We start from the raw sequence: 14,749 nt of genomic DNA on the forward strand, positions 1-14,749 counted from the left end.
CATAATATAGTTTGCTTTACCTTTTTTAAAGCCAGTTCAAACTATATTATGATGTTATCAACTTTTTGACACTCTCCATAAGATTTAACCCTCTTTTTGCAAGCCTTACATGTGAACTGAAACCAAAACTTAAAATATAGACCAGATACGGTTGCTTAAGATATAATAATACTGTATTTCACCAGTGTCTGTTGTCAGTAGAGACAGAAATAATTGGTTATATACATACTATCACAAGGTGAGTTTAGTTGGTAATTTGGTACATATGGCTGTTTAAAATTCTTCATTTTCTGTTGTTAGTGATGTAAACTGTACTGGGACTCTTTCTACCTTCTCGATACATACATTTAGAAACACTTTGTTTACTTGTGTATACAAAATAAGCTCATCTTTGAGTTGTCAGGTGATTATTTGTGCCCAATAAATGTAGAGATGCAGTCACATCATGGTTAGTATAAAGATAATGGAATTAGAACGAGAATCCCTCCACATTTCAAAGAGGAATGGTAATGGGTACCCATTTGGGAAGGTTTGTCATCAAACACCTTTTCTTTGACTTTTTTTTTTCAAACATGCTTGTTTTAAAAGTTGATCAGTGTCAAAATATAATACTTCTGTAGAAGAAAAAACACTGTCGGTACTAACCACTGTGAAAATGAGATAAAAAGTATTTGAACATTTCAAAGGAAGATGGACATTTCAGATCATCTTTTGAATAATTAATTTACTTAACATTAGTATGTATCAAACTCTCCAAAAGCATGAGGTGGAGGACATTAGAAAAACTGTCATGTAACAGTTAAAAAACAATGTGAGAGTTTATCTAAATGCAGACAGAAAATTATAATAAAATTTATATCACAAACTGTGAACAGAAAGTTGTGTAATGTTGTTCGATGGGCTATGTGTTTCACCATTTTTGTTATAAAAAACACGTGATACACTTGACCATAATTCTGTTGTTCCAACAGAGTAAAGCTCTGGAAGTTTGTCCTATTCCCCTAAAAGGATAACTATTATCCAGAGTGTACATTTCTGCACGTTATTGACAGCTAGTCCTAACACTTTTTTAAGTTGATAGTCCATCATGCTTGTATTGTCCATTATTGATTTGAAGAACCTGGCAATGTAACCAGATCTCAATCCATTTGAGAATCTTTGGAAAGAACTTAAATGGTACATTCTATACTGTAATCATTCTACCAACATCTAGGAACCACTTCAATAAATATGCCAAAATTTAATAAGACACCTGAAATCTTGTGGAGTCTATACCATGGTAATCTCATTCTTTTATCACATCTAAAAGTAGCCCTTAATGTTAAGTGAAGGATCTAATTTAAATGACTGGTCAATATCGTTATTTTGTCACATTTCTTATGGTTCTTGAAGTTATACATGATTCAGTTTTGTTTTTTTTTGCCAACTTTTTATGGTGTAGTTAGAAAGAGTGATGGTAATTTTGTTTGTGTGTTATTTCAACTTTTTCAGCTGCAGCTACAAATTTAGTTATTGTGTTACGTCTTATTTCTCAGTTTCTTGTGCATATTGGTAGATTGGTAAGTGTGTTATGTCAAACTTTCATGTTGTATGTTGTTAATATAAATGTAAAGGATACTAGTAATTCTGGATGTCACATTTGTTGTAGTGTCTATAGTTGTGATGCAGATATATGGTATGTGTATATGTTTTGTTTGCTATCAGACTGAAATTAAGAATATATTTAATATGGCATGGGTGATATGTTTGTTGTGGTGTCTGTAGTTGTATCGGTGTTTTTGTTGTATGTACACTGGCTGTCTTGACTGAAGGTAAAATTATCATAAGTTAGGATTATCAGGTGACATGTTTTATCATATTGTCTGTATTGTAGTCATATTTGTCGTTTTCTCTAAATTTAGAATCATGGGTAATTTTGTATTTGTGTTATAGTCACGTGCATATCTATTGTAATATTAGGAGGTTGTTTTTGTAAAATTATGGGATGTTAATGTTTAGTGGTAGACTCGATTATTGGGAGTGGTTTTAAGTATGTGAATCATAATGCAGTAAACCAAGGAATCTGAGTACTTTAGGGGTTAGTTGGAAAGGTTAAAAGTCCTTGGATTTCTTCTGATTGGATTTATCGTCATAAATGTTGTAGATATTTTGAGGGAAGATCTTTGTAACTTGGACTTGCTTATTTGGATATAATTCTTTTAGCATTTCAATAAATAAAAGTAGAGCTGTGTATGATTGACCTTGAAGTATTGATAATACTGAGACGTTTTTACTACGACAGGAAGTGACATGGCCCGTAGCATACTGCTTTTTGCCCAAGGACAACCACTTGGAGAAAAGGGATTGGAATGGCTCAAACTTCATGTTATCAACTTAACTGGCTTTAAAAAAAGGTAAATTTCAATGATGAGGAACCCACTTTGAGACTAATAATAATGGCTGGAGATGGCTTGAATGGGTAATGAAGAAAAACATTAATATAAGTTTAACATAACAGCAAATGTACAACATTTCATCATCATCAGTTATGTTAAACTTATATTAAAGTTTTTCTTCATTACCCATTCAAGCCGTCTCCAGCCATTATATATATATCTGTGTGTATAATATACCTATTGGAACACACATGTTCCATATGCAAGTTTCAGAAAATGCACTTGGGGAAAAACTTTCACAAAATACAAAAAGCATTCCTTATGTATCATAGATCATTTTTATAAACTTGTACCTTGTCATACGGATGGAATATGTAATGACAAAATGCAAGAGTTATAAGGAAAACAAGTGTAAAAAATAATTATTTGCGAAAGCAACAAAACCTATTCAATTCCCTAAACTATTGCGTCAATAATTACAGTAATATCACCCTTTAAATTACAGAAGAAAATTTGATATCAGAGTTTAAAATCACTGAACAAATCGTAAAACACTATTTAAAAATTTAAAGCAAAAATTGCTTAGCCCCATATCCAAAGGAAAACAAGTATGGATATCCTTTCAGTACTTTAAATAATAGAAATAAAATGCAAATCAAAAGATACAACAACAGCAGAAAACAATAGATAGAGAAACAATATTTATCATTTTATGGTTGACAGAAAAAATGTCACCCTCAAATGAGAAAAGAAAAATGTTTTAGTATTACAATAAGCCCATTCTCAGAGTGCTGAATTAATATTAAACAAGTTATTATTCTCAACTTTAGACTGACCTGTCGATTTTTGAGCCGTATGTTCATGGACACTGACTGTTCTTGTAGTGTTAGAATCTCATGACTAATACTACCTAGGTCTTCTTGGAATGTTCTTAACATCTGTTCCATTCTCTGTAAATGAAAAGAACTTAAAATGTGGGAACATCTTCACCTAACACTCATAGTTCTTATATTAATTTTCTGCATCCATTTTCCTCTTGATTTTAGTATTTTCTTTAAAAAAATATTGAACAAAAGCAATTTACAACAGAGATTTATCTTTTGAGTGCATTTAGAATAAAAGATAAAAATTAACAAGAGATTTTTTGGTAAAACAATTACTTCACCAAAATGTTTGTTTCTGGTACCTCTTATAGGGACAAAGAATAGACATCACTTTAGTAAACGAAGCTTTTAGAGTGAAAACATATTCACCTCAAGTATTCCGTCACAGGCTGCAATCTGATTGTGAAGACTGGCAATGTTCTGACTTTCTTGTATATCTATACATTAAGTGGTTAAGGGGTATACAAGTCAAGTAAATATACAATAACACAACTGTAGGAACAAAGTGTATTTTACATGATTCACTTGAATACAAAAACACTGACAATACAGATCTCTTAGCTGCTGTTAAAAAAATTTATCTATGAGTTAAATTAGATTCAAACATTTATTTGTAAGTGACCAAGTCAACTAGAACAGTGGCTAGATGTGTGAAAAAAAAGGGGTGACATTATTAAACATTTTCTAGTCTTTATTACCTGAAAATAAAAACTAGCAGCAACATAGAATTAAACGAGTTTTTCCACTGGTATAATAACCTATAGTTTAAAACAATCAAGGAAAAAACAAATTTGGAATATAAAAATTAGCATTTTATTGAATTACAGAAACATGATTTTTCACCCTATGTGCTAAAAGTTTGTTGTTGTTGCTCATTGCTCTACAAGTGTTTGTTTTGAATTTCGTGCAAAGCTACACGAGGGCTATCTGCGCTAGCCATCCCTAATTTAGCAGTGTAAGACTAGAAGGAAGGCAGCTAGTCATCACCACCCACCGCCAACTCTTGGGCTACTCTTTTACCAACAAATAGTGGGATTGGCCGTCACATTATACCACCCCCACGGCTGAAAGGGCGAGCATGTTTGGTGGGAAGGGGATTCGAAACTGCAACCCTCAGATTGCGAGTCAAGTGCTCTAACCACCTGGCCATGACGAGCCTGCTCCATAATTCAATGTGGATTGTTCTATATTGCGTCTATATGCCTACAGGTAAAGATATTTGCTACTTATACTGTCACTTGAGAAGATCGCATTTAGAGGACAGTAACGTGAATGCCCAAGGCCACATGATGACACAACCATGAGAAGATGAGGTTATGGAAGCTTCAATTCTCATAGGTTTCTTTGCATCAAAATGACAGTATTAATTCACTATCTAAAACACAATTCCATGACTGACCAGTGTTTTCCTTTTATTAATTTCAAAACTTTATTTTTATTTTTAGAATGTTTCCTTAAAAGATAAAAAAACATAAAACATTAACTTTCATTTCTTGTTAAGTTTAGTTGTTGTTTTTTGCTAATCAGCTCCTTCATCCTTTTTTCAGGCCAACTAAAATAAAAAACCCTCGACAACACTCATATTCTACAGTCAACAGAGTTTTAGAAATTTCTGCCAGGTATAAGTTTGATTTCATAACTGTCTATAACTACTTCACATATATATATTCCTGCCCCCTCCCTATCCCCACATAGGTTTTATTAAATTCATAACAGGTTCTGTTCCATTCACATGCGAATTCAAGACAACTTAAAAAAAAAAAGGAATCATGGAATTTTTTAACTTTATTACCTTGTCATCTTCACAATACTCAACACCCACAAGAAATATGGATAGACAAACTAACAAGATACTTACTTGAAAACTTGTGAACAAGTGTTTGACAACAAATTGTTAACACTATTACATTAAACACTTCATTCATTATTTGTCTAGCACCATTAGCACTCCAAACTACAAACTCAAATACTTTTCCATTAAAAATAAAAGGCTTAGAAAAATAATTTATTATGATATGACATAATGTTACAAAACAATATGGAAGAATGTCATCTTGGCAATATATTATTGTACTCCTTACCTATCCATTTCCAAAAATTATAATTTTTGTTCAGTAAATCTTTTACATTGTAGAAAATCACTTTGTATAATACAGAACTTAATTAAACATACTATGAACCCATGCTGAAAAGCATCGTTTCTCAGTGATTTGGTTGAAGGAGGTGGGCCCTAATTTTTTGTTTTCCTGCTGGTTCTTTAAACAGAGACTACATCTGGTTTGGCTTCACTGCAACTAAGCTTCACTTCTACAAAATCTTATCACTCAAAAGACACAAATAATTTGTGCTTGAAAAATGGTTGAAATACTAAAGGAACAAAATAGAAATAAATGATACAATCTTGAATTGAAGCATTTTCTACTTCTTTCAGTTCCTTTTCCACTTGGCGGGAGTACTGCCGAAGGTCCATACCCTAGAAAATTAATATTTGAAAAAAACATTCTAAATGTAATACTACATTTATTTATGTGAAATACTACAAAATATTCTCATTTAAAAAAATATATATCACATTTTGAATTTTGGGCTTATCAATATCATAACACCTACAGGCCCCCAACTTCATACATGCTGACAATCACCTTCTTTTAACATTAAACAAATAACAATGTCACATTAACTACAGGCCCTCAACATTGTACATGATGACAATCAACTTGTTTTAACATTAAATAGATAACTAAACAGAATATGAATCAACAAGATTTATTTTTTCTTTGATAACTTACTAATTAGCATTATATGCCTTTGAAACAAACATTATCATTACTTACTGTTTTACCAAAATATTACAAAAAAATAGTTAATAAAAAAATATTTACAGCCAATGTGAGCCTTATCATTTCTTTTTCTTCTTCATTTAGTTCAGATCATCCACAACTTTTCTAACTTTACCATATTTAATGTTTAATCAGTGCTGGATTTAGAGGGGATGCAACCTATGAAATGGAATAGGGGCCTTTCAAGCTCCAAAAAAGGCCTTTATTTTGAATCACCTTAGGAAGGAGGCCTCCAGCATCACAGATTGCACGGAGGCCTCAAATGATCTAAATCTGGCCCTGTGTTTAATCTAGCATTTATTTACACTAATAACATTTAGAACTACTAAGGTAAAAATTATAATCTCATGTTAAGTACACCTCAATGTCGTTTAAAGATTTATTAAAATCATATGTATCATATTTTCAATAAAATGCAAACAAACAAAATTTAAATAAATGCCACAATTCAGAATTTCCATTATTAATTCATAATCCTAATCTTCAAAATAAAGTTTATTAACTCACAGATTTAAGAGCTTCCTTTATTATGTCATCTTCTAGGTTCTCCTGAATATGAACTGTGTACATAAAAAATATTAATAATGCCACAAGCAATTCCAGAATAAGTGTATTTTAAAATTATTATGATATATAATGCCTTATGCTGATGAAAAATGATCTATAGATCAGTATTTTGTAGGACATCACAATAAGACCAATACTAATTTTAATAAATCATTCTCTGCTGGCCCTATACTACAGGTTTTCTGTGAGAACATAATGTCAACTCAACCATAGTATGGGGCTAGTAAAGAAAGATGAAGTATATAATAGCAACTTGCCCATAGTATGGGGCTAGTTAAGAAAGAAGAAGTATATAATACCAACATGACCATAGTATGGGTCTAGTAAAGAAAGATGAAGTATATAATAGCAACTTGACCAGAATATGGGGCTAGCAAAGATAGATGAAGTATATAATAGCAACTTGACCATAGTATGGGTCTAGTTAAGAAAGATGAAGTATATAATAGCAACTTGACCATAGTATGGGGCTAGTAAAGAAAGATGAAGTATATAATAGCAACTTGACCATAATATGGGGCTAGTTAAGAAAGAAGAAGTATATAATACCAACATGACCATAGTATGGGTCTAGTAAAGAAAGATGAAGTATATAATAGCAACTTGACCATAGTATTGGGCTAGTAAGGAAAGATGAAGTATATAATCGCAACTTGACTATAGTATGGGTCTAGTAAAGAAAGATGAAGTACATAATAGCAACTCGACCATAGTATGGGGCTAGTTAAGAAAGATGAAGTACATAATAGCAACTCAACCATAGTATGGGGCTAGGTAAAAAAGATGAAGTATATAATAGCAACTTGACCATAGTATGGGGCAAGTAAAGAAAGATGAAGTACATATAGCGACTTGACCATAGTATGGGGCTAGTTAAGAAAGATGAAGTACATAATAGCAACTTGACCATAGTATGGGGCTGGTAAAGAAAGATGAAGTACATATAGCAACTTGACCATAGTATGGGGCTAGTTAAGAAAGATGAAGTACATAATAGCAACTTGACCATAGTATTGGGCTTGTACAGAAAGATGAAGTATATAATAGCAACTTGACCATAGTATTGGGCTAGTACAGAAAGATGAAGTACATAATAGCAACTTGACCATAGTATTGGGCTAGTAAAGAAAGATGAAGTATATAATAGCAACTTCACCATAGTATGGGGCTAGTTAAGAAAGATGAAGTAAATAATAGCAACTTGATAATAGTATGGGGCAATTAAAGAAAGATGAAGTATATAATAGCAGCTCAACCATAGTATGGGGCTAGTATAGAAAGATGAAGTAAATAATAGCAACTTGACCATAGTATGGGGCTAGTAAAGAAAGATGAAGTATATAATAGCAACTTGACCATAGTATGGGGCTAGTAAAGAAAGACGAAGTATATAATAGCAACTCGACCATAGTAGGGGCTAGTAAAGAAAGATGAAATAAATAATAGCAACTTGACCATAGTATTGGGCTAGTAAAGAAAGATGAAGTATATAATAGCAACTCGACCATAGTAGGGGTACTATGGTCAAGTTGCTATTATATACTTCATCTTTCTTTACTAGTGGGGCTGTTAAAGAAAGATGAAGTATATAATAGCAACTTGACCATAGTATGGGGCTAGTAAAGAAAGATGAAGTATATAATAGCAACTTGACCATAGTATGGGTCTAGTTAAGAAAGATGAAGTATATAATAGCAACTTGACATAGTATGGGGCTAGTAAAGAAAGATGAAGTATATAATAGCAACTTGACCATAGTATTGGGCTAGTAAAGAAAGATGAAGTATATAATAGCAACTTAACCATAGTATGGGGCTAGTTAAGAAAGATGAAGTATATAATAGAAACTTGACCACAGTATGGGTCTAGTAAAAAAAGATGAAGTGTATAATAGAAACTTGACAATAGTATGGGGCTAGTAAAGAAAGATGAAGTATATAATAGAAACTTGACAATAGTATGGGTCTAGTTAAGAAAGATGAAGTATATAATAGAAACTTGACCGTAGTATGGGGCTAGTTAAGGAAGATGAAGTATATAATAGCAACTTGACCATAGTATGGGGCTAGTAAAGAAAGATGAAGTAAATAATAGCAACTTCACAATAGTATGGGGCTAGTTATGAAAGATTTGTTCAAAATTTTTATTATAATGTAATGTTACACAAAGTACTGATCAATAAGTTTATTTTACTTGCACACTGTAATATAGGACACAGTAAAATACAACATTCAAAACAGGATAAAACAAAATCCTCATAAATAAAATAAATATTTCTTCACATTTTTTAGCATACTCAAACCATTTTATTTAAAAACATTATTTTGCAGCTTGTTCACAGATGACAGTAACTTTCTGTAAACATTCACATAGTATAAAAATTGAGTAGACAACAATTTCATTAACTTAATTATTTTAGAAACCAAAAATGTTTGAAAGTTGTAAGGTTTTTAATCAAAACTTTCAAACTTTTATTATAACTTTATTCAATAATACTTCAAGTTGGAAGTAAGAATTTATATCTCAACATATGATCTAATGAAAACATTTAAAGGAAATTTCATTTATCCAGAATATAAGTATTAAAAAGTTAATTATAATTTCCTTATGCAAAATATGTTTGGAAAATAGATAAGGTTTGAACATACAAACTGGAACAATGGTGGGCAAATTATGGCCTGCATGCAGGATCTAGCTAGTCTAACATTTCTGTCCTGCCCACCATAACTCCTGGCAATTATGAAAAAAAATAATGTGGTCTTTATACAATCGATGCTGAGGTCATTAGATTAATATAGTAGTAATGTGCAGCCTGTGATGACTTACCAAATTTTGTAGAGTGGCCCCCCTGTGAAAATCATTGCCCACCCCTGAGCTAGAGGGAAAGCAGCTAGTGAACAACACCTATTACCAACTCTTAAGCTCCACTTCTCTGAGCAAATAGTTGAATTTTACCATCATATTTATAATGCACCCACAGCCCCAAGGTGTTGAACACATTTTTTCAGCAACAGAACATAAACTATGAAATCTTAGGTTAACAGTCTAAGCATGCTAACCAATAGACTATGACAAGCCAAAAAAGAAAAAATATAGTCAATAATAATTGACAACAAATTCCAAATCAAATCACATTTGATTTACCTAGAGCATACATGTGAAAAAATTAGAAAGTATCAAAACTGTCACATACCATCGACCTCCTCTAGAGTCTGATCATCAGTTGCCATTTTGCTGTTTCAAAACTTCTCAGTCATCTGTTGTAATTGACCTAAAGATTTATTGAAACCAATATTTTAAATTTACAAATTTGACATCTGATGATCAAATGCTCATACATTTTACTAAAACAAAATTCTATGAATAATAACATAATTCTATGTCATCTTTTTAACAAACACAGACACTCATGTGAAATACATTCTAAGTGTATTGGCATTTTATGCAATCAGACAGACAATTGTGGAACTTTATGTTGCCACGATGTACATTATAAATCAGCACTGAATCAATGGACCCATTAAATTCCATTAGTAAGTGCTGTTAAATACACTTTAAAAAATAAAACCTGAATAGAATAATGCCAAAGACTGATTGATACTGTGCAGGGAAATATAACAATAGCCATGCATGACTATTAACCACAGTTAAGTTGGTAGAACACGAGGTATTGGAACTGAAAGTTGGGAGCCAAAGGTTACATCTGATCTCTTGCCGATTGCATAATCTCACATTTAACCAATTCAGATTAATGAAAGCAGTGAAGTATTAACCATATCATTATTATCACATTAATGTTTTGATATATGGGTAGCTAAACTACACAAAATATTTGAAGAACAGGTGGTATTTAATGTACTAGAGCTGTGTCAAGAAAAACCCACTGTTAAACATTCTGCTAATGACATTCTGAGACACTTGGAGTCAGTTTACAACAGTCCACTGTTCTAGGAACATGATTCAAAACATATTCTCTGACATTTAGCCATGAAGCATTTAAAACTTTGATTCATTACAAAGTAGCAAATGAAACATGAATGTGCAAGGCCATTATATATAACGATAAATATATATATATGCAAAAACTCGTCATCAGATAATTTATTTACAAAGCAGTGGTCTTTCCTTGTCAAAGTCATTATATTACAATTTATTCCAAATATTTTTTAATTGCTTTGTGCAGTTTATTTATTCTAAAAAAAAAGGAATGATATAATATTATATCCAGAAAAAAAAAAAAGTTATTTTATTTTATAACCCCGTATTTCATACTAGGCCAGCACACTTTTTATTTTCACATGAACCTAATAAATACAAGATTATGTATGTCAATCATTTACATTATGAATATGATACTTAAATCTAACAGTAACACTATAAGTTGTAAGTTTAACAGTTCAATTTTAATTATAAATTGCATAAAACAATTAAAGAGAAAATTAATGCAATACTTCAAGCCACAGAGCAGTCTTGGGATAAATCAACTGATTAACTATCCTTAATAAGACAAGAAATAAATAAAGTTAAGAAGTTCCGTGCCACGGTACATTAATAATTAATTATAAACACAGCCTAACGATAAGCCTAACTTGTGATCATGGCATCAATCCCAGTTCTAGTATTATCATAGTATTAGTAATATCGAGTAGTAAAGTTTAGCTAGAGGAAAGTGCAACAAAACTTGTAATAACATATGTACAGATAAATCTTTTTAGGAGTACGATACTTTCAGTCTTCACTCTTTGTGTACTTTTCTCGGTTAATACGCTAACAGAATTTCAAAATTACAACAATCTTTCCTATCAAATATAGACTGAACAATCAATGTGGATTAACGGCGTAACTTTAACCTTTGGTTTGCACAGAAAAATAATGCTTCCCACATCCCCTCAACTCGAGCAAATTTCAACTACGGAAGACATTTTTTTCCATGGAGTACGAAATTTATTAACATTATATATCTATACATGTATATATATATTACTTACGTATGCAAGTTCCCTGTAGTTGTAAAATGTTTATTGCACATTTAACGTATTTTTCATAATATAAAAACAACAACATGAAATTATAAAAAAAATATCTGTCGCTGATTCTGATAATTCATTATACTGACGAACAAGAGGCTAACAATTTAGAAAATAAATGTGATATTGAAAATTGTAATAATCCGCCTGTGTCCTCCAGTAGCTCAGTTTCCACTCTGAAGGCTCACACTGCTAAAAACTGGGTTTCGATATTCGTGGGCACAATACAAATTTTGCCCATCCTGTTGCTTTGCGCTTAACTACTAACAAACAAAAATACGTCCATAGCAACTCGGTAAAGAGAACCTATCACTGTATAGCCAAAATAAATAATGTATTGGTCCAAGAGTGGCCTAGTGGTTAGCATACTGTTACGTCTCTGTTCGTTTGTTAATTTCCCGTAAAAATTCTTTCCGAAGAACTTCAACGATACAAGTCCTTTTTTAAATAAAACTAGTTTATTCTTTCTCAATACAACTTTGCAATAAACTTAATTTCCACAGTCACTTTAAGTTAAACACACGCCATAATTCACAATGATTTACGCACTTTACTTCAATTTGACTCGATTATCTGTCTCCCTATCTCTCTGTCTGCTATCCAATTAATTATCTCGCTTTATTTGCCGCGCTTATATACAAGAATAGAGGGCGTCTACAATGCACTCGCCTCTTCATGGACCTTCTAGACACTTATCACGTGTTACCAGCGTCACGTGACCTCCACTGTTGTAACAATACCATTATGCGGCTCGAGTGGTCCAAGGCTAAAGCCCGCATTATGCTTCTCTATATGCTCCACGCTTTCAGCTCAGAGCACGTTATGAAAAACAATCAGCCTGTGCCGTTATTCAGTTAAAAAATAGCCGTATAGTCGGAAGATCCTTATGAGTAGTTCTCATAATTAGAGACAACTGTGCCTAAACCTTGGGGGCTTTAATCCTAATTGGGGTTAGACTATGTGCTGTACAAGGTGCCTTTCAGATTGAAAATACTAAATACTGTGATGTAACATTTCTACAGATTCTAGTGTTTTATACTACTGTTATGACAGCGGAAGTTAGGCGAATCTGGGAGCAAGCGCGCTGGAGTTTCTAGAAGGATCATGACTTCTCCTGACAACTCTAGTCTGCTCCAGGCGCCCTCTCTTTTAGTATATAAGCTCGGCAAATAAAGCGGAGAAATAATTGCTGAGAGACAGGGAGATTGAAGATAGAAATAATCGAGTCAAGCAGTAAGTAAAGTGTTTGAATCACTGTGGTTTATAGCGTGTGTTCATAAAAGTAGTCAAGTTTAAAGTAACTGTGGAAATTCTGTGTATTGCAAGGTTGTATTGAGAAAAAATAAACTAGTTTTAATTAAGAAAGGACTTGTATCACTGAATTTTCTCGGAAAATATTTATACCGGAAAGTAACAAACGACCAGATACCAACAAATTAGTGTCAGAGAGTGGGACAAAAAAAAAGAAGATGGAAACGAGAAGTGACAAATCAAACTACAGCTTAGCAGATTTGATGGCAGCAATACAAGAACAGCAAAAGAAACAAGAAGAGAGACTAAAGCAGTGGCAACTGGAACATGAAAGGAAACAGAAAGAAAGTATCCAACAGTTGCAGGAAAGCCAGCAGCAACTACAGGAAAGTCAACAACAGTGGCAAGAAGTACAAATGGAAAACATTAGTAAAGTTCAAAGTGAATTAAATACATTAAAGGACAATTTACTGTCTTTTACACAGGGAGGTTATATTAACCATTGACCTAATCAGCCCCAGACAATAGGAAGCCTCTTCTAGACCCCGCTGCTAAACCCTAATGCAAACATCTTCAGTCCTACCAGAAGTCAGATTCCAGACATGAGTGTCAGCATTAGGGGTGATCTAGTATGAAGGAAGCCACAGGAATTCGATGCGAAAGTACCATGGGAAGCATATAGAGAAAACAATTTGAGCTCCTGGCAGAAATGAATGAATGGACAGAGGAGCAGAAAGCAGTGTATCTCCCAACGGATCTGAAGGGACAACGACTGGAAATACTTGAACAGTTATCAGCAGACGACAGGCACAACTAAAGAGCATTGGTAGCTGCTCTAGAACTCAGGTATGGAACTCAAAATCAGTCCAAAGTCTGCAGGGCTAGGTTTAGGACTAGAGTCCATGCTAAAGGGGAGAGCCTGGTAGAGCTGGCACAGGACTTGGAAAGTATGGCACACAAAGCCTACCCAACTACACCACCCGATGTTCTCAAGCTGTTGCTGAGGGATCAGTTTGTAGATGCCTTGGAAAGTCCACAACTGAAGATACAAGTACAGCAAACACACCCCTCTACTATGCAGGATGCAATGGCCAGAGCTCTTGAATTCGAATCCTACATTAAGTCCAGCACAGAGGTACCAAGGTTTGTACAGTCATCAGGATTCAAGGCCAGAAGAGGGCAGCTTTTGGAGAAGTTTGAGGGACTTTGCTGGCACTGTAACAAACCTGGACACAAGAGAGCTCAATGCTGGAAACTTCAACACAAGGAAGATGTCACAGCAGGAAAGGCTGCTATTCAGAAAGATTGTTAGAACTGTGGAGAGAAAGGACATATGATGAGCCAGTGTAAGAAGAATACTACCAATAAGTCAGCCTCGGGGAAACCAGTAGTGGTTGGTGATGAGGTACACCCACCAACCCCCATCGTGAAAGTCCCAACAGCTAAGTGTATAATGGCAAGCAAACATAGTGTCTACGTGACAGGAAAGCTGGATGGCCAAAAGTGCAACTTTGTCATAGATTCTGCATCTCAGCAAACCCTTTTGAGTATCAAGGTGCTGAATCACAAAGGAGTACCAGAACCATACAGAAGCTCCGTGGTGTGACAGGACATTATGCAAGATTGTGGGACCAGTGTAGGTAACTATTGAGCTCATGGGCATAAGGGTCAGACACAAAGTATACTTGGCTGACATTAAAAACCAATGCATATTTGGGTTGGACTACTTATTACCGAGGAAGTGTGTAGTTAACTTTGATAAAATGACGATTGGGAACAACAAAGGCAAAATTCCAGTAAGTGTT

General features: G+C 33.5%; 1 protein-coding gene across 3 annotated transcripts in view; it reads right to left on the minus strand.

The window, feature by feature from the left end:
* Positions 1 to 11,629, minus strand: part of LOC106462089 (vacuolar protein sorting-associated protein 52 homolog) — a 33,596-nt gene extending 21,967 nt beyond the window's left edge. For 2 of the 3 annotated variants that reach the window (XR_002611148.1, XM_013921971.2), the window contains exons 1-6: positions 11,517 to 11,629; positions 9,860 to 9,937; positions 6,607 to 6,659; positions 5,657 to 5,732; positions 3,629 to 3,696; positions 3,212 to 3,325 (exon numbers count right to left, since the gene is read on the minus strand). Coding sequence is in view for 2 of the 3 variants with exons in the window: in XM_013921971.2 (XP_013777425.1) it covers positions 3,212 to 3,325; positions 3,629 to 3,696; positions 5,657 to 5,732; positions 6,607 to 6,659; positions 9,860 to 9,896 (348 nt within the window). In the remaining variant the exon portion in view is untranslated. The other variant, XM_013921972.2, reaches the window with a different exon arrangement.
* Between the last annotated feature and the right edge of the window lie 3,120 nt (positions 11,630 to 14,749).

This window comes from Limulus polyphemus, unplaced genomic scaffold (assembly GCF_000517525.1).
Source record: "Limulus polyphemus unplaced genomic scaffold, Limulus_polyphemus-2.1.2 Scaffold1090, whole genome shotgun sequence".
Taxonomy (NCBI): domain Eukaryota; kingdom Metazoa; phylum Arthropoda; class Merostomata; order Xiphosura; family Limulidae; genus Limulus; species Limulus polyphemus.